The 18,131-nt window shown below is 51.0% G+C and overlaps 4 protein-coding genes across 5 annotated transcripts; 2 read left to right on the top strand and 2 right to left on the bottom strand.

The window, feature by feature from the left end:
* Positions 1–19: 19 nt before the first annotated feature.
* Positions 20–2,698, top strand: MRPL53 (mitochondrial ribosomal protein L53). Its single transcript, XM_059188126.1, has 3 exons — positions 20–152; positions 254–366; positions 474–2,698. The coding sequence occupies exons 1-3, from the start codon at positions 61–63 to the stop codon at positions 605–607; spliced, it is 339 nt and encodes a 112-aa protein (XP_059044109.1). The 5' UTR covers positions 20–60; the 3' UTR covers positions 608–2,698.
* Positions 2,699–2,836: 138 nt separating this feature from the next.
* MOGS (mannosyl-oligosaccharide glucosidase) lies at positions 2,837–7,535 on the top strand. The gene is made up of 4 exons (XM_059188116.1): positions 2,837–4,243; positions 4,435–4,661; positions 5,151–5,347; positions 5,586–7,535. The coding sequence occupies exons 1-4, from the start codon at positions 3,901–3,903 to the stop codon at positions 7,327–7,329; spliced, it is 2,511 nt and encodes an 836-aa protein (XP_059044099.1). The 5' UTR covers positions 2,837–3,900; the 3' UTR covers positions 7,330–7,535.
* Positions 7,536–7,709: 174 nt separating this feature from the next.
* WBP1 (WW domain binding protein 1) lies at positions 7,710–10,286 on the bottom strand. Of its 2 annotated transcripts, XM_059188124.1 has the most exons (5): positions 9,931–10,286; positions 9,500–9,601; positions 8,857–8,959; positions 8,547–8,723; positions 7,710–8,376 (listed from the first exon to the last, which is right to left on the bottom strand). In XM_059188124.1, exons 1-5 carry the CDS (start codon positions 9,997–9,999, stop codon positions 7,922–7,924), a joined length of 906 nt encoding a protein of 301 aa, XP_059044107.1. In that variant the 5' UTR covers positions 10,000–10,286; the 3' UTR covers positions 7,710–7,921. The 2 variants fall into 2 exon arrangements, with proteins under 2 accessions (XP_059044107.1, XP_059044108.1); XM_059188125.1 differs by lacking the exon at positions 9,500–9,601 and having other exon boundaries at positions 9,931–10,284.
* Positions 10,287–10,644: 358 nt separating this feature from the next.
* Positions 10,645–14,386, bottom strand: INO80B (INO80 complex subunit B). The gene is made up of 5 exons (XM_059188123.1): positions 14,217–14,386; positions 13,794–13,986; positions 13,459–13,577; positions 13,119–13,288; positions 10,645–11,267 (listed from the first exon to the last, which is right to left on the bottom strand). The coding sequence occupies exons 1-5, from the start codon at positions 14,272–14,274 to the stop codon at positions 10,737–10,739; spliced, it is 1,071 nt and encodes a 356-aa protein (XP_059044106.1). The 5' UTR covers positions 14,275–14,386; the 3' UTR covers positions 10,645–10,736.
* Between the last annotated feature and the right edge of the window lie 3,745 nt (positions 14,387–18,131).

Raw genomic sequence — 18,131 nt, 5'->3', positions numbered from 1 at the left:
GAGGGCGCTGCGTCAGAGGACACTTCCGGCCGCACGAGGCCTTCCGGCGCGGAGGTCGCCATGGCGGCGTCTTTGGCTCGGCTCGGCCTCCGGTCAGTGAAGCAGGTTCGCGTTCAGTTCTGCCCCTTCGAGAAGAATGTGGAGTCCACGAGGTACGAGGCGGAAGGAGCGGGGATGGGAAGGGGCCGTGCCTTCCTCTCGCCGGGGGTCTAGCACCCCGGGCCGGGAGCTCAAACAAGTTTTCACACCGCAGGACCTTCCTCCAGGCCGTGAGCAGCGAGAAGGTCCGTTCCACCAACCTCAACTGCTCGGTGATTGCGGACGTGAGGCACGACGGCTCCGAGCCCTGCGTGGACGTGCTGTTCGGTGGGCTCGGGTGGGGAGGCGGGCGGGAGGGGTGCCCGGCAGCCCGCGCGACCTCAGTCCCAGCCCCGCCGCCCTCCCAGTGCCTGACTCGTTTGTTTCTTCCCCAGGAGACGGGCATCGCCTGATTATGCGCGGCGCTCACCTCACCGCCCAGGAAATGCTCACAGCCTTTGCCTCCCACATCCAGGCCAGGGCTACGGCGGGGAGCGAGGACAAGGCCGGCGCGAGTACCGGGCGCTGATAGCGCAAAATAGCCCAACAAGCAGGTTTTAGCTTGGGATGGCTAGGATACCTACCTAAGAAGAGCTTGAGAGACTTCATTCACTCGAATCACCATCTGGAGGGACACGGAGCGCCCCCCCCGAAAAAAAAAAGAGCGAGCGAGCGAGAGAGCCATGTGATTACTGATACAACCAGCGTTTTTGGAACAAGACAATCAGATAGGGGTCTGGACAAACTTGAATTTATTTCACTTTCTAACCATCATCCCGTGCTTAACCCTTTGAATTTGGCTTCACCCATCACTCACCCAAGGTACCTCTTACTCTTATTAGCCAAATCTAGTGCTGTTTTTCTCCATCTTCATCTTTCCATTTCAGTAGCGCCGGCCACTTTTAATTCACTCCCTTGTAGAACTTCTCCTCCTCTTATGGCTTTTTCCTTTTAGCCATAAAAGTGTACCACTCTCATCCTTCATTTTCTTTTCTATTTCTGGGGCATCTCATCCCTTGTCATAAGTTGAGCTACCCTTTCCTGTTAAATCCTACATTTTTCTTTGGCTCTAATCTAATGATTACCTCCAAAGTCCACAACACTGTCCAAAATAGAATTGGTAATCCTATATACACATATACTTGCCTCTTACCCTGACTTTCCCATTCCTTTTAAGGCACTTCATCTTCTCAGCCACCAGGGCTGGAAACCACAGCATTTTCTCTGGTTCTGCCCTCTCCCTTTCCCTGCATATCCAGTCAGTAAGTTCAGAATATTCTGTCTTAAACAAAAGCTTTTGAAATGTTTTCTCCATTCCCATTCACTTATATCCCACTAACTATATCATTGTATTCTCCCACCCAGTCTCCTTTTTTCTGATCATTTTTGCTGCTGCTTAAGTTTATCTTTGAAAGCACATCACTGTTTTTATGTCTCCTTGTTTCACACTGTACCTAGCCTGTTTTTCATACTGGGTTGCTACCCATTGGTGTGGATCATGAAATCAACGTATGGGGATAAATCAGCCTTTTTAAAAACAAAGTAAAGTAAAATAGTATCAGAGTGCATGGCACAGGGAATGAGAAGTTTTTTGTTTTTTGTTTTTTGTTTTTTTAAGATTTTAAAAATTTATTTGACACAGAGATCACAAGTAGGCAGAGCAGCAGGCAGAGAGAGAGGGGAAGCAGGCTCCCTGCTGAGCAGAGAGCCTGATGAGGAGCTCGATCCCAGGACCCTGAGACCATGACCTGAGCTGAAGGCAAAGGCCTAACCCTCTGAGCCACCCAGGTGCCTTGAGAGAAGTATTCTTTTAAGAAGTTTTGCAGCCTATAAACAATATACATATATAAAGTAGGAAGTATGTATATGTGTGGGTATCTGCATGTACTTGGTTGCAGTGTAGAATTATTTCTACCCTGGGTTGTAGGAAAAATACTTGATTGCTATGGGTTTAAAGAGCTTTAGAATGCTTAGCTAGGCAATCAAGGATCTGTAGACACTGTCTGCTGTATTCTTTGCCAAATACATTTTCCATGACTTTGTTAACAGTGTTACTACAGTGCTGCTCTGCTTAAAAGGGTGCTGTCTTCAAGAGCTGGTTTTACCCCCTCCCCCTTTAAAAAAGAAACTACCAAAAAACAAACAGCCTATCAGGAGGGAGTATGGTGTAGTGAAGAGCCAGAATTCTTGGGGTTGAAATCTTAACTCTTGTCCCTAAGTAGCTCTGTGACTGTGGAAAATTAGTCTCCATGCCTGTTCCCTTACAGATAAAATGGGGATAATAGTACCTATCTTTTAGAACTGTTGAGAGGAATAAATGAGCCGATACCTATAAAGCACCTAGAACATTACTGGGAGCAAAAGTGTTGTCTAAGAGGGCTTATGCTGTAGCCAAAAGGATACTGACAGCCTAGATTTGTTCCTCAGCTCTGTGGTTAACTGACTTATCTCCGGCCAGATTTTACCACTCTTCTCATCTGAAAAAGTGGGGATGGTTCAGACATTGCTGTAAACACAGATTGAATGCTGGCACTGAACTTGAGGTTGGGGCTGTGTCCCCAGCACTTTGCATAATCTCTGATACACATAGTGTGCAATAAACGTGTTGAATTGACAGATATTTACTATCTACCTTGTGCTTGTAACTTTGATTAGTACTGGCATACAAAGATGAATAATGAAACTGAGGGATGTAATAAGTGCTACAATAGAGATATGAACTAGATGCAATAGTAGCAAGAAAGATAAAGACAGGAGTGACCATTGGGATTGGTCAGAAGGTGATTGTTGAAAGAGCAAAAAGTCTACCAGCGGAGGAGGCGGTGTCAAATAGATTATAGCAAAATAGTAAGTGGACATGCAACATACAGTATTAGCTTTAAATAATGAGTTTGGATGGGAGTTAGAGTAGCATCATGGTGTTGAGGAGGGTTTTTTAAAGGATGATAGGGACTTGTACTTTATGAACACACCTTTTATGCGAAGCTGTTGGTGAGAAACAACCAAATCCAGGTTGCTTTTCTGAACCACTGTTAATTGTGATGTTAACTCTCCTGGGTCTCCCTGAGGTGCAGGTGCTACTTCCTACAGCCTTCCCTCCCCTGGATATAACTGATCCTACCCCAAAGCTGCTTTGCTTCTTGGGTTGTAGAAAAGGTGGTGGTAGGGGGAATGCATTCTTTAAAGTGCATGCACCACCATTACGGTCCTTTTAGGGTTCAGCTAGATAAGGAATTCTAGACTGTTAGAGGGTCGTTTAAAGACACTGTTGGAACAGAGCTCAAGCTTCCTCTTGGGTCCACTCTGGCACATTCCACTTAACTAGGAAGTAAGTCACGGGCGTGGGCAAAGTGATCCATACTGTTTCAGGTACATGGGCTCCAAGCTGGCCTCTTACTGGTTCTGTGGCCAGTGCCAAGTTACTTGACTTTCTAGGCCAGTTTTCGTTCACCTATTGGGGCAGTTAAATGTGAAACACTCGGGATGGCACCTCAGGTTCTTAACAGATACTCATTTAAAAAACAAGCCAGTATGAGATTACTTTTCTCTACTAGCCCGTGAAATCCGCGAGGATGACAAAGAAACTCGAGACAACCAGCCCTTTGCCGCGCCGGTGGCGGCCGTTCCGGACTCGGAGACTTAATCTGACGTGGCGGGGCGGGACTTCCGGCAGGAGGCGGAAGCGGGGCGGAAGGCGCGGGCCGGCAGGTGCGGTTGACAGATCTGTGGCCGCCCGGGCGCTGCGCGCAAGTCGAAGCGAAGCAGGACCCGGGCTCCATTGCCGCCTCTACGAGCTCCCGCAACGCAGACCTCCGTGCTGGGATGGCTCGGGGCGAGCGGCGGCGTCGCGGAGCGGCGGCCGACGGAACGCGGACAACTGAAAGGGCGGTTCGGGGCGGCCCGGCACGACGGGGCGGTGAGGCCCGTGGCTCTGCCTGGAGAGCGGCTCTGGGCGTCGTGGTCCTGGCCCTGGCCCTGGGCCTGTCAGGATGCTGGCTGCTGGCGTGGCATCGTGCGCGGCGGGCGGTCACACTGCACTCCGCGCCCCCGGCACTGCCACCTGATTCTTCCAGCCCCGCCGTGGCCCCGGACCTCTTCTGGGGCACCTACCGCCCTCACGTTTACTTCGGCATGAAGACCCGCAGCCCGAAGCCCCTTCTCACCGGTAACTGGGCCTCGGGACGGGCGGGTAGGCAGGCGGATTCTTAACCTGGGAGCCCCAGCTTCACGCCAGAGCAAGAGTGGGGAGGGGTGTTGTTCAGGAGAGTTACGAGGAGGGATGACCCTGAAATTCTCGGAGACCCAGAGGGGCAGGTCCCCTACTCTCTTTGACTTACGTGGCCATTCTACCCCTAGGACTGATGTGGGCTCAGCAAGGCGCCACCCCAGGGACCCCTAAGCTCAGGCACACGTGTGAACAGGGGGACGGCGTGGGTCCCTATGGCTGGGAGTTCCACGACGGTCTCTCCTTCGGGCGGCAACACATCCACGATGGGGCCTTAAGGCTCACCACTGAGTTCGTCAAGAGGCCTGGGGGTCAGCACGGAGGGGACTGGAGCTGGAGAGTGACTGTAGAGTCTCAGGTCAGGGCCTCAGGACACCCTTCCCCCAGCCCAGACTCCCTCCACCCTTTCTTTGCTGGCATTTCTGCCAGCAGATGCGGTATGATGTGGCAGTTAACTGCAGGGGCTCCAAGTCTGGCTGCCTGCCTTAAACATTGTATGACCATTTCTATTTACTATCCATAAGCCATGGTTTCCTTTTTGCAAAATGGAGATACAAATAGTACTTAACTCATAGGATTATAAGAATGAAAGAAAATGATAAATGATACGTAGCGTTCTGAGGATAGTATATGACACAAAAGCACTCTATTATAATTTCCCAGCAAACCCTGTGCAAACCTCTATACCTCATCTCACTGGGTGCTTACCCTCACTGACCATCAACACTGTAGACCTATGTTTACCATGTTGCTCCTGCATGGTGCCCCTTTCAGTAAGGCTGAATCTCCAGGAGATACTGCCAATCTAATACTGTGATTTTCTGTCCTGTCTTCCTTCGTCACCCAGACCTCAGGTATCTCTGCCCTCCCTTTGGTGTCCCTGTTCTTCTATGTGGTGACAGATGGCAAGGAAGTCCTAGTGCCAGAGGTTGGGGCCAAGGGGCAGTTGAAATTCATCAGTGGTCACTCCAGTGAACTTGGTGACTTCCGCCTTACACTTATGGCACCGACCAGTCCAGGGGACACTGCCCCCAAGTATGGCAGGTAACTGGGGGAAGAGTGTGGGGGTGATGGTAGGGGTGGTATGGGTGCTGACTTAGCCTGATTTCTATCTCCCCCAGTCTACCTTCTTTCCACCGGGTATTTCCCTGCTCACCAGGCTCCATGTCCCCGCACTGCCAAGACACTCCCATCCTGACTCCCAATCTCCTCTTATTTCTCTTTATATTCCTCACCATTTTCTCCTGAGTAATTTTTTCTTATTTATCTTCTTCCCTTCAAGCTACAATGTCTTCTGGTCCTCCAACCCAGGACTTGCATTGCTGACAGAGATGGTGAAGAGCCGGCTAAATAGCTGGTTCCAGCACCGACCACCAGGAGCTTCCCCTGAACGCTACCTCGGCTTGCCAGGATCTTTGAAGTGGGAGGACAGAGGCCCAAGCGGGCAAGGACAGGGACAAGGGCAATTCTTGATACAACAGGTGACACTGAAAGTCCCCTTTTCTGTGGAGTTGGTGTTTGAATCAGGCAGTGCCCGGGCAGGAGGAAGCCAACCCCTGGAGCAGCTGGCAGGAAGCCTGCTGACCCAAGCCCTGGAGAGCCATGTTGAAGCCTTTAGAGAGCACTTTGAGAAGACTTTTCAGCTGAAGAAGAAGGGCCTGAGTCCTGAGGAGCAGGCTTTGGGTCAGGCTGCCCTCAGTGGCCTCCTCGGTGGGATTGGCTACTTCTATGGACAGGGTCTAGTGTTGGCAGACATGGGGGTTGAGGGGTCTGAACAGAAGGTGGACCCAGCTCTCTTTCCACCTGTTCCTCTTTTCACAGCAGTGCCCTCCCGGTCATTTTTCCCACGAGGTTTCCTTTGGGATGAGGGCTTTCATCAGCTGGTGGTCCAGCGGTGGGATCCCCGCCTTACTCGGGAAGTCCTAGGTCACTGGCTGGGACTGCTCAATGCTGATGGCTGGATTGGACGGGAGCAGGTGCTGGGGGATGAGGCCCGAGCCCGGGTGCCTCCAGAATTCCTGGTCCAAAGGGCAGCCCACGCCAATCCCCCAACCCTGCTTTTGCCTGTAGCCCACATGCTAAAGGGTGGTGACCCTGCTGACTTTGCCTTCCTCCGCAGGGCCTTCCCCCGTCTGCATGCCTGGTTTTCCTGGCTCCATAAGAGCCAAGCAGGGCCAGTGCCGCTATCTTATCGGTGGCGGGGCCGGGACCCTGCCTTGCCAACCCTGTTGAACCCTAAGACACTACCTTCTGGGCTGGATGACTATCCCCGGGCTTCACACCCTTCAGCCAGTGAGCGGCACTTGGACCTGCGGTGCTGGGTGGCCCTGGGGGCCCGTGTGCTGGGGCAGCTGGCAGAGCAGCTAGGAGAGGCTGAGGCAGCTGCAGAGCTGGGCCCACTGGCTGCATCATTGGAGGCAGAAGAGAGCCTGGATGAGCTGCACTGGGCCGCAGAGCTAGGAGTCTTTGCAGACTTTGGGAACCACACAAGAGCAGTGCAGCTGAAGCCTCGGCCCCCACAGGGGCTGGTGCGGGTAGTGGGTCGGCCCCACCCTCGTTTACAGTATGTGGATGCCTTGGGCTATGTCAGTCTTTTTCCCATGCTTCTGCGGCTGCTGGACCCCAACTCCCCCCGCCTTGGGCCCCTGCTGGATATTCTAGCTGACAGCCGCCATCTCTGGAGCCCCTTTGGTTTGCGCTCCCTTGCAGTCTCCAGCCCCTTTTATGGCCAGCACAATTCAGAGCACGATCCTCCCTACTGGCGGGGTGCTGTGTGGCTCAATGTCAACTACCTGGCCTTAGGGGCTCTCTACCACTATGGTCATCTGGAGGGTCCCCACCAGGCCCGGGCTGCCAAGCTCCACAGTGAGCTCCGTGCCAATGTGGTGGGCAATGTGTGGCGGCAGTATCAGACGACAGGTTTCCTTTGGGAGCAGTACAGTGACCGGGATGGGCGGGGCATGGGCTGCCGCCCTTTCCAGGGCTGGACCAGCCTTGTCCTACTGGCCATGGCTGAAGACTACTAAGGGGAAGGTGAGAGGGGTGGCAGGCCTGCACTCTGGAATAGAAGGACAAGGTCTCTAGCTTCTGCTCCTAGCCCTCAGATACTAGTGCTTCAAACCATCCTCAGCTCATCTCAGGTGTCTCCTTACTGTCATCCCACACAGCCCTGGGGTGAATGTGAATTCAGAGTCTATTTTTCTAAATAAATGGAAAACCATGACAAACTCTATTGCTTTTGCCAGCTCTGCCTCACCAAGAGGTCTTAGCTCAGTCCAGACCTTAGGACTGTCTACTTCTTCAGAGGAGGGTGGGAAAAGTGGTCATTATATGTCCCCTCCAAATCCAGTTAGGTCAAGTGTAATGCAGCAAGTTGAGCACTAGTCCACCCAAATTCACAAGCAGCTGGTTCACATCTCTTTAATGAGATCAAAGGCTCCTGTGTATGTTTTTGGGGGGTAGAGCTAGCACAGTCCCCCAAACACTGCCACTCTTCCTCAGGACTCCACCCCTTTCAGGTAGATTGGAGAAGGCAGGGAGAGGCCAAGAAGAATTCAAGGATTTGGGCCCCGGGCTGTTTCTAGTGGGCAAGAAATTCACCCACCCTCCCAAAACTGTTTATGGGATGTCCCCTTCACTGGAAGCTAGCCCCACAGGAGAGACCTGGGGTACAGGATCGAGGGGCAGCACACAAGAGTCCTCCAGATCTGGTGGGGTGGCACTAGCCCTAGCCTCCTTGACTGGCTTGCCCTCACTGGAGTCAGAACAAGGGCAGAGCTCAATACCTGAGTCACCAGTCAGGCGGCGATAGCGGCAAGAAGGGGGTGTGGGGGCAGGGCTCACCCCAGCCCCAGGCTCACCCTCCTGATGAGGGGGTGCGCTCTGGTGGGAGGAAACACCTTCCACATTTGTTCCCTCGCAGTGGGCAGGGCAGCTAGAAGCAGAGGAGCAGCAGGTGCGGTCACTGGAAGCAGTCAAGGGGCAACCTGAGGCTGCAGTGTAAGGAGGCGGCGGTGTGCCGGGGCGGTGAACCACATCCTCATAGGCAGGGGGTTTGAAGGTGCTGAGGAGGCCTGCAGGAAAGAATGGCATGGTTGGTGCGACAGCCAGTGGTGGGATAGTGGAATCTTTGCTATTAGGGAAAGTGTGCTTTAAAATGTCTGAAAAGGGAATGTGGGGATGATTCAGGGTTCTGGGTTGGGAGGGGCCACTGGCAGTGTGCCCAGAGCCTCAAGCCACTCACGAAGGTCAAGCAGTGAACCGGTAGGGACAGGGCCAGCCCCATGGCATGCCCCGTGGTAGGCCAACAAGTTGATCTCGCGCTGTCGCTGCTGTTGCTGCAGCCGGAGTTTAGCTCGTCGATGACGGAAGGCGCAACAACAGCTAAAGAGGATGAGGACAGTCCAGAGCAGCCAGAACCCTGCAAGGGGTGAGGAAGGAGGGTCTTAGATACCTCCCAGGTAGACAGAGGTCCATGAAGGTTGGAATTTTGAGGCCCGAGGAATTTTGAGAGTGAGCAGAAGGACCCGAGAATAGCCCCCTTGGAGACTCACACCAGAGCTCATAGTAGTAGGTGCAGCAGCCCGTCTCCCCGCAGCAGTGACCACTCTCACAGAGGTAGGGCTGGTTGTTCACTCCTGGGCAGAGCTCTCGAAGCTGGGAGCAAGGAGGCACTTAGAACCAAAGGAGATCCCAGCCCCAGGCACTGTCCACCCCCACACCCCTGCATGCAGGGACATAGTCCCACCCTGTGAGCCAAGTTGAGCTCAGAGAGATCTGTGGGGAGGGGAAAAGTGACAGTGAGAGGAGTGTTCAAATATCTGAAGGGCTGCTGACACGGCAGAGGATTTGGAATAACAAAAATCTGTCTAGAAAATAAGATGCAAGGTGTGGACATACAAAGAGGCAGATTTCAGTTCTGCGTACAGAGACTTCTCTCACAGTGGGGCTGGCTCCCAGGGTATTTTTCTGTTAAGGGAGTGTTTGGGCAGAAGCCAGGGGGCAGTCTGAGCTACCTCAAAGTCTCAGACAATGGGTAAGGGGTTTAAGGCAATTTCCAATGCTAAGATGCTTTCATTATCCACCCTCCCCCCACGGGCTGCCTCCCCACCCCCACGCTGGATCTTTCCACCCCTGGGTCTCAGGCTTCCTAGGGTAGAGGAAGGGCCATTTGAGACACAGAGCAGTGCTCCCAACCAGATGGGATTGCTGTGGATGATAAAGGATGGCATCCAGGGCGCGAGTCTGGGTTCCAGCTCTTCTCCAAATTGCTCCCTCAAGAGAAGACGCTGCCGGACTCTGTTGTGACAACAGGCACACAGAAAAACATCACAAATAACTGTTGCAAGACAGAGGGAGCTTCCCTGGGCCTCACTATGCCTTTGACCACTGGAGAGTCACTGCAAGCTTCCACTGCAGCCATGGGATAGGGGTCTAAGAAGCTGCAGGCAAAGTCAACTGCATCTACATTACAAAGTTTAGACAAAGAGTAGAAGGGACATATTTAGGAACTTCACAGCATCTTTGGCTACGTGAGTTCCTCCCCAACCCCCCAAAAGGAAGGGACAAGGAAAGGGGAAAGAGAAATAAATGGCTGTCCTGATAGGCTTTTGGAGCAGTCGGGATACCTGCTGTTGCGGCACGCGAAGTGCCCCCCAGGCCTCCTCGCTGCCGTTCCCGCTGCTGGCCTGAGCCATGCCTCCACCTACAGCCCCCGGTAGACCACAGCCTCCTCTAACGCCAGGCGCCCCGCCCCTGCCACTTCTGCCGCCACCGCCATGGTCCCTGCCCGGCCCATCTTCGCTGCCGCCACCATCACTCCGCGGCCGGAGCTTCCATCCGGGGAGAGCTCTGCCAACTAGCACCCAGATTGCTCGATCCTACCAATCAGCGACGCCCGCCGGCGGACGGGCCAATAGGAACGGACCAGAGGTTTCTCCCAGGGACCAATCTACAGCAGCGCCTCCGCCACTCTCCCAGACAACAGAAGCTTACACAGACAAAGAGCGGGGCAAGGTTCGACCATGGCCCTGACTGACAGCGACAATAGCCAATATGGACAACAGAACGGGCTCGGAATTGCCAGCCAATAAGCGGCCGTCCAGAAAAGCAAAGTCTCCGCTGATTGGCTTGAGCGCTATTTTCCGGGATGATGCGGAAGGCCTGACCAAGCCAGGTAACTCCACTGGAAGAGGCGGTGCGGGGCACAGGGCGCGTTCCAAAAGTGTCTCGGTGTTCTTGCGGCCTAGTGGCCGTTTCCCAGGTGTCGACGCAATCTCCCGTGACGGCAAAAGTGTACGGGGCATTGGCCTGCCCATACCCCACTTCCCCAACTCTACAAGTCGAGGCACCGGACGAAATTTAATAATAGGGTGGGGAACATAATGAAAACAGGACAGGGGAGAGGGCGCAGAGTCCGGGTCACTTCAGGGACTTAAGTAGCCAAAAGAGGGGACCCGGGGCCCTCTGGCCCCCCAAGCCGCATCTGCAGGTTGATGCGGTAGCACTGAAGGCTGCAGAGCGCCTGGCCCGTGCGGGAACAGGCGTAGCGGCGGGGGTGTGGGCAGCCCGGGACGGAGCATCGAGGGGGAGGGCCAGATGGGGACGGCCGCTGGGGCAATGGCGCGGGGGTGGGGACGCCAGGTGGGAAGGAAAGGGTGGAACCCTGTGCCCCGCTGCTGTAGCGCACCATGGGGGCGGGGGCCGCGGTCCTCCCACCCCGGCGCTCGCCCCGCGCCGCCCCTCGGCCTCCCCGGCCACTGGGCGCCGCGGTCTTGGTGAGGCGCTCAATAGTCTGGTTCTTGTGCTCTTCTGCCCGCCGAGCCGCCTGCAACCGTCTCTTTCGCGCCCTCTCCTCGCGTTTCAGCAGCATCTCCTCGGTGAGAGCCGGGGCCGGACAGCCCCCAGCCACAGGGAGCGGCAGCATCGGGGTAGGCTGACTCCGAGCCTTCTGCAGCAGAGCTCGCTGGGGAGAGACACACCGAGTAGTGTCAGGCGGGTGACGTCTGCCCAAACCGGGGTTGGGGGGGGGCGGGGTCAACAGTGGGGATCTGGAAAGCAGACTCTTGAGAGACACTGGCCTTGAGGGTAAGAGAGGGATGAGCACCCTCTCCAGGAGCCTTAGTACTGCCTCCTCCCAGATCTCCAGACTTGCATCTTCAGATCCTTGACTCTAAACAAGAAAATCATTAATGGTTCCTGTCTGCCCTGAGTACCAAAACTCGGTTTACCACTTCTCTGGAGGTGTTTTGTTTTTTCTGTTTTAAATCTTTTCATCTCATTCCAAACGGTGGGAAAAGATCTTTGCTTCCTGTAACCGGATGATGCTACAATTGAAGAAAGGGGGTCTGGAGGTGATCTAGTTTTAAGAGTGGACCCACAGATGTGTCCAGTTAGTCAGAAGCTGCTCTTAAGTGACATTTCACCCAAACCGACAAAGAATTTGAGAAAATCAAGAGCATGTAGTCAAAAAAAGCTGTCATTTTTGAAAACTTTGATATGCACTGAAAACAAAATAGATCTCAGGGTTACTATGCAGTGTATTTATAGTGGTGCTGCCGTATGTATGGATCTGGGATCTTTCTTCTCCCTTTAAATGTGATATGCTCCTTAGGATGCCTGGGTGGTTCAGTGGGTTAAAGCCTCTGCCTATGGCTCAGGTCATAATCCCAGAATCCTTGGGTGGAGCCCTGAATCAGGATCTCTGCTCAGCAGGGAGCCTGCTTCCTCCTCTCTCTGCCTGCCTCTCTGCCTACTTGTGATCTCCGTCTGTCAAATAAATAAATAAAATATTTCAAAAAAAAAAAAAAAAGTGATATGTTCTTAATCAATTTCAAGGACTTATTTTGCTATAAATTTGCTAACATATTACACAAATTTCAAAAAAATATATTTTTAATATAGTGTGTAAATTAAAACAGAAATTTACAGGTTTATGACAAGTATAAGATGCTACTTAGGGGAATGGCTTTGTTAGCAGTAAGTCCTTCAGATTTTTTGTTTTGTTCCTGAAGCTTTGCCTTGGCTGTCTAGTTAAACATTTGATTAATATTGTGTTTGATTTTGGAAGTATTGTAATGACACAAAATTTGAATAAATTTTCTCCTAGAAAAAACAAAGAATCTTTTCATCTCAAGTGGATAGCATCAATTGGATTATTGCTCAAGCCCCAAACTGAGGGTTATCTTCGAGTCCTCTTTTCTGCCCGCTCCATAACTCCCACCAATTATTTCCAAAACATATCCAGAATCCATCTGATTTCCTCCACCTCCATAAATTCACCTTGGTTCAAGCCGCCACCACCTCTCTCCTGACTACTTCAATGGCTTCCTGGCTGGTCTTGCTTCTACTTCTTACCTGCACTAAGAAGCCAAAGTAATCTACTGAAATAGAAATCAAATCACTTTCCTGCAGACAATCCTTTCATGCTTTAATCACACTTATTTTTCTCCTTGACCACTACTAAGCATGTTCCACTCTCAGGGTCTTTGCACCTGCTGGTCTCTGCCTGAAAAGCTCCTTTGGTATTGGAAATGTAATCTCATCAGAGAGGTCTTCCCTGCCTTCCCTATCTAATGTTGTCTCTTTCCACCACTTTCCATTTCTTCACCCTATTTTTGTTATAAACCATACTTTTCACAATTACTTACTTACCCCCTCCCCCAACACAAACACACACACACGAATACCAGCTCCATGAGAACAGAAACCTTTCCTTTCTTCCACTATTGATATTCCCACTGCCTAGCAACATTCTTGAGACATAGAAAGTTCTCAATATATATTTAGCCAGTGAACAAAAAATGAACCAACTTACCTGTCGAGCAGTGAGCAGCCGCTCGTTGATCTCCTTCTTGAGATCTCCATTGTCATCGAGCTCCCCCTTCTCCAGGGCATCCAGCCACCTCTGTTCCTCCTCTTCTTCTTGACCTCCTAAGCCCCCTGACAGGTCCCGAAGTGGGGAAGGGGACAGATTACTGTCTTCGTCTGAAAAGCAAAGTTGGAGAGCTAAAAGTAGAATTGTTCAGATGGAGAACCCTAATTTGGCCAAGTTAATACTGAGATGCTCAAAATTCTCACCCTCCTCAGAACCAACCCTCCTCCGTTAACCAGATATAATGAGAAGCCCAGTTTCCCCACCTCCAGATTCTTCTCACCCAGCCAGGCACGGTACTGCTCAAGGGGGACTCCTTCCATTGGTTCCTCTTCATTGTCCACAACCATAAGGGGGGAGGGTGAGCGAGGACCCTCCGGGATCACAGTGAAAGTAGGAACACTGCAGAGAAGCAACCACTATGTAAGTTGAGCAGTTTTCTCCTCCTGCTTGACAGCTACAACCAGCATTCCCTTACCCCCTCTTGGGTTCTGCCTTCACCTGGGCCCTGAAGTTAGGGTCCACCCTCTGTCTACTGGTAAGCCCAGCCAGCTTCTCCCTCTATCTCTGCCTGTTCCTAAATTTCCCCAAGTAAAACCTTGGCTTTCTTGGCCTCACCTCTTGGTGCCCAGGACCTGCCCACCCAGTTTGATTTTGAGTTTAAGTTGGGGCTTAGCAGGTGACGGCTGCGTTGGCCTAGCCTCCTCTTCCTGATGGTGTTTCTTCTTGTGTTTTTTCTTGTGCTTCTTATGCTTTTTCTTGTGCACTCCATGGCCGTGGGCACCCGCCAGACTCAATTCCAGCGCTTCCCCTGCGGAAGGAGAGCCTGTCAACGGTGTACGACAAGAGCGGGACAGGAGGAGCCTTGAAGAACCCAATACCCCCGAAGGGCCCCACTCTTCCAGCGGGACACACTGTTACCATAACAACAGACCCGCCTTTCTCCTTCCCACCTGTGGCGAAGTACCCCGAAGGCTCGGAAGAGCAAAATGGGATTCCTTTTCTGCGAACGCCTAACTTGTTTTATCGACCCGCTCTTACCGGGTTCAGGGGCTTCCATAGTCCCAGAGGTGCTCCCCCGCCGCCACAGCTTACTCATGGGGTCCTGCAAGAAAAGGGGGCTGGAAATGGTAGGGACACATGCTGACCAGCCCTTTCCGCCCCGCGGAAAAACCGACTCCGGCAAAATAACAGGCTACTTCCGGTGCGTAACAACCATGCTTGTGCGGGCTGCGCGCTGAGGCTAAAACCCTCCCTCACAAACAATGAGACTCCTAACAAAGGTTCCGGGCCCTCTTAGGCCGGGACAGCTCGAAGGAGCGCGGCTTTCCCCTCGCTCCACCTCCCGGCTCTCGATTCCAGAACTCAGCGCGGGTGATTCGATTATTGTTGCACTCAAACGTGGTGAGTGTATACTCTGGACCAAATTCGGGGTTTAGGCTCTAAGGCTATAAAGGTGAATATGAACACTTTCCCCTGCTTCTGAGGAGCTCGCAGTGCAGTGAGTGCTAGGAAACTACATGGCCCGCAAAATGGCAGAAGTGCCTCATAGTACAAGTGCCCTAGAAGCAGAGCAAACGGTATTTAAGCCTAAATTCTCATCAGTGCAGAAATGAATTATGGTGCATCTCTACGATCTGAAACACTATGACAAGTAATTGATTGACATGGACTTTAGATTCTGTGGATAAAAGCGTTAGAAACTATTAAGTGTCCCACTAATGAAACACCAAAATAATTGGGTGCGTGGATATGGTATGTCCATAAAACGGGCAGCTCTGCTGCTCTTCAAAGAAATGCGGCCTCTGAGTGCTACCCAAGAAACTAATGACATCGTTTCTGTTTGGTGACTGGGGTACAAGGGTGAAGGGAGACTTATTTTTCATAATATACACCTCTGTGCCTTTTTTTTTTTTTTAATTTTATTTATTTGTCAGAGACAGAGGGAGAGAGAGCGAGCGAGCACAGGCAGACAGAGGGGCAGGCAGAGGCAGAGGGAGAGCCGAAGGCAGCTGCTTAACCAACTGAGCCACCCAGGCGTCGCACTTCTGTGCCTTTTGAACTTGTATAAAACATGTGTCGATTTTACCTAATTGAAAAAAGAAGGGGGTGGGGTGCCTGGGCAGCAGTCGGTTAGGAGTGGGACTCTTGGTTGGGCTCAGGTTGTGATCTTGGAGCCTGGTGTGTGTGCTGCCCCCCCCCCCCAAGGTGCTCAGAGTGGAATGTGTTGAAGAGTCTCACTCTCTCCCTCTTCCTCTGCCCCACGCCCTCGTGCTCTTTCTCTTTCTCTCTCAAATAAACAAATCTTTAAAAAGGGGGAGGGGTTCTGGGTGGCTCAGTTGGTTAAGGGTCTGTCTGATTCTTGATTTCAGTTCAGGTCATGATGTCAGAGTCGTGTGATCAAGCCCCTTCCAGGCTCTGGGCTGGGAGTGGAACCTGGTTGGGATTCTTTTTCTGTCTCCCCCTCTGCCCAGCCCCCCGCTTTCATGAGTGCAGGCTCTCTCTGGGGAAAAAAAAAAAAAAGGTCAACAGTGAAGTAGATCTGTATGTGCTGTCATATGAAATAAGAAAGGTGAGTTTCAATATGATGTTATGCCATTTAAAAAGAGTAACATGCTTCTATATATGCAGGAAAAAATTGAGGAATATATACTACTCCTTAGCCTGGTTATCTTCAGAAGCTGGGGTTGGGAGGGGCCCCTATCTGTCTCAGTCAGTGGAGCATGTGACTCTTGATCTTGGGGTCCTGAGTTCAAACCCCACATTCAGGAGCCTACTTAAAAAAAAAAAAAGAAGAAATTGGGGTTGGGGAACTTCTACTATCTAGATCTGTAATGAATTTTTAAAATTTATTTTTATTTTTTAAAAAGATTTTATTTATTTGACAGAGAGAGAGATCACAAGTAGGCAGAGAGGCAGGCAGAGAAGGGTGGGGGGAAGCAGGCTCCCCGCTGAGCAGAGAGCCCATTGTGGGGCTCGATTCCAGGACCCTGAGATCATGACCTGAGCCAAAGGCTTAACCCACTGAACCACCCAGGCACCCCATATAATGAATTTTCTTAACACCTAATATGTATCACATTTATAATTAGAAAAAGATATATATATTTAATATTTAATATATATAAGCTATATATAATATATATAAGCTATATATATGATATATATAAGCTATATATATATATTAAATATGAACAATATGTACAAGATCAGTGTCCAAAAAAGGTAGCATCAATGAACAAAGAAAGAACTGATTTCAGTGACAAAATTAAAAGGAATCAATGAAATTATGTATGGGAATTCAGGAAGAAGTCAGTGTTATATAATGATTGAGATTAAGAGAATGAACCTTGGAATCAGACAAGCCTATTATAAAAACCCAGTTTCACTATTTATTAGCTGTATAACCTTGAACTCAAGTTATGTAAACTCTCAACGCTAGATTTCAGTCTTGTAAGATGGGATGAAGTAGGATCTACTTTAGAGAGCTCTTTCAAGGTAAAAAAGCAAATCAAGAATGCAAAGCACCGAGGGGCGGCTGGGCGGTTCAGTTGGTTGAGCGACTGCCTTCGGCTCAGGCCATGATCCCGTAGTCCCGGGATTGAGTCCCGCATGGGGCTCCCAGCTCCATGGGCAGTCTGCTTCTCCCTCTGACCTTCTCCCCTCTCATGCTCTCTTTCTCTCTCTCAAATAAATAAATAAAATCTTAAAAAAAAAAAAAGAATGCAAAGCACCTAGTATCTAGAAAATAGTAGATGTTCAATAAGCAAATGACAACAACAATAACAAATGATTTTAAAAAAAGATTTTTATTTATTTATTTGACAGTGCACAAGCAGGAGAAGCGGTAGAGGGAGAGGGAGAAGCAGGCTCTCTGCTGAGCATGGAGTCTGATGCAGTGCTCCATCTCAGGATCCCAGGATCATGACCTAAACTGAAGGCAGACACTTAGACTGAACCACCAGGCACCCCTAATAAATGACCTGTGCATTTCTAGTTCAAGTATTTAGAGGGAGCGTGGTGTGTTAAATAAGAAAGAGAACATAGGAGAAGCAAGTCAGTTAGTGTTGCCCAAGGTGAATTTTGAAGTGCCAGCAGGGATGCCCAGAGATGAGAAATACTGACTGGAGGATCCAGTACAAAAGGTGTGAGTGGGGGTGTCATGGGCATAGAAACAGAGGTGCCCCCAAAGGTATGGAGTAAGTGAGACATTCCAGAATGACCAAACAGATGAAGAGGAAAGGACCAGGTCTGAGTGAGTAGCTGTCCTGGACAGGCAGGCCGACCGGCCAGGCAGGGTTGAGAAGAGGAAGTCAAGAGAAAGCCAAGAAAGGCATCCCAATCAGAGTATCAGGAGACCAAGGGTGTGATCTGCTGTATACTGTCCTGCAGAGGGCAGGCTGAGCTCCTAGAAGAGGTGTGAAGGCGATAGTGCTGTACCATCAGGAGTCAAAGTGAGGGATCACCTGTAGTTAGTGTTTGTCAAACACATTATAGCTTCTCGCCTGGGTTTTTTTTTTTTTTTTAAAGATTTTATTTATTTATTTATTTGACAGAGAGAGATCACAAGTAGGCAGAGAGGCAGGCAGAGAGAGAGAGAGGAGGAAGCAGGCTCCCTGCTGAGCAGAGCCCGATGCGGGACTCGATCCCAGGACCCTGAGATCATGACCTGAGCGGAAGGCAGCGGCTTAACCCACTGAGCCACCCAGGTACCCTCTCGCCCGGTTTTATATCCCTACTTTCCCTTGGTCCTCTCCGTAGGGGAGACAGTATTGTTCCCTCATGCAGAAACTCAGAGAGCCTCTGAAGAAGGCTCAGAGAGGTTCAATGATTTGGCCAAAGTGGCATAGTTAGGGAGTGGCAGAGCCAGCCTCCAACAGAGGCTTCCTGACACCAGGCGCAATGGTGTTTCTTCAACATTCTCATGCACAGCAGGGAGGAAGTGGCAACAGCAAG

The sequence above is a fragment of the Mustela lutreola genome, chromosome 9, assembly GCF_030435805.1.
Source record: "Mustela lutreola isolate mMusLut2 chromosome 9, mMusLut2.pri, whole genome shotgun sequence".
Lineage (NCBI taxonomy): Eukaryota > Metazoa > Chordata > Mammalia > Carnivora > Mustelidae > Mustela > Mustela lutreola.
The sequence above is the reverse complement of the archived record's forward strand: the minus strand, read 5'-3'. Positions and strand labels throughout refer to the sequence as shown.

Excerpts from the sequence above, each read along its gene's own strand:
- MRPL53 (XM_059188126.1), top strand. The coding sequence starts at position 61 with ATGGCGGCGTCTTTGGCTCGGCTCGGCCTCCGGTCAGTGAAGCAGGTT. Across the intron at positions 153-253 it reads AAGAATGTGGAGTCCACGAG|GACCTTCCTCCAGGCCGTGA; the intron begins GTACGAGGCGGA and ends TTCACACCGCAG. Across the intron at positions 367-473 it reads CTGCGTGGACGTGCTGTTCG|GAGACGGGCATCGCCTGATT; the intron begins GTGGGCTCGGGT and ends TTTCTTCCCCAG.
- MOGS (XM_059188116.1), top strand. The coding sequence starts at position 3,901 with ATGGCTCGGGGCGAGCGGCGGCGTCGCGGAGCGGCGGCCGACGGAACG. Across the intron at positions 4,244-4,434 it reads CCCGAAGCCCCTTCTCACCG|GACTGATGTGGGCTCAGCAA; the intron begins GTAACTGGGCCT and ends TTCTACCCCTAG. Across the intron at positions 5,348-5,585 it reads ACTGCCCCCAAGTATGGCAG|CTACAATGTCTTCTGGTCCT; the intron begins GTAACTGGGGGA and ends CTTCCCTTCAAG.
- INO80B (XM_059188123.1), bottom strand. The coding sequence starts at position 14,274 with ATGAGTAAGCTGTGGCGGCGGGGGAGCACCTCTGGGACTATGGAAGCC. Across the intron at positions 13,987-14,216 it reads TATGGAAGCCCCTGAACCCG|GGGAAGCGCTGGAATTGAGT; the intron begins GTAAGAGCGGGT and ends CTCCTTCCGCAG. Across the intron at positions 13,289-13,458 it reads GCAGTACCGTGCCTGGCTGG|ACGAAGACAGTAATCTGTCC; the intron begins GTGAGAAGAATC and ends TTTGCTTTTCAG.
- WBP1 (XM_059188124.1), bottom strand. The coding sequence starts at position 9,999 with ATGGCTCAGGCCAGCAGCGGGAACGGCAGCGAGGAGGCCTGGGGGGCA. Across the intron at positions 8,960-9,499 it reads ATCCACAGCAATCCCATCTG|CTTCGAGAGCTCTGCCCAGG; the intron begins GTTGGGAGCACT and ends CCTTGCTCCCAG. Across the intron at positions 8,377-8,546 it reads CGGTTCACTGCTTGACCTTC|GCCTCCTCAGCACCTTCAAA; the intron begins GTGAGTGGCTTG and ends TCTTTCCTGCAG.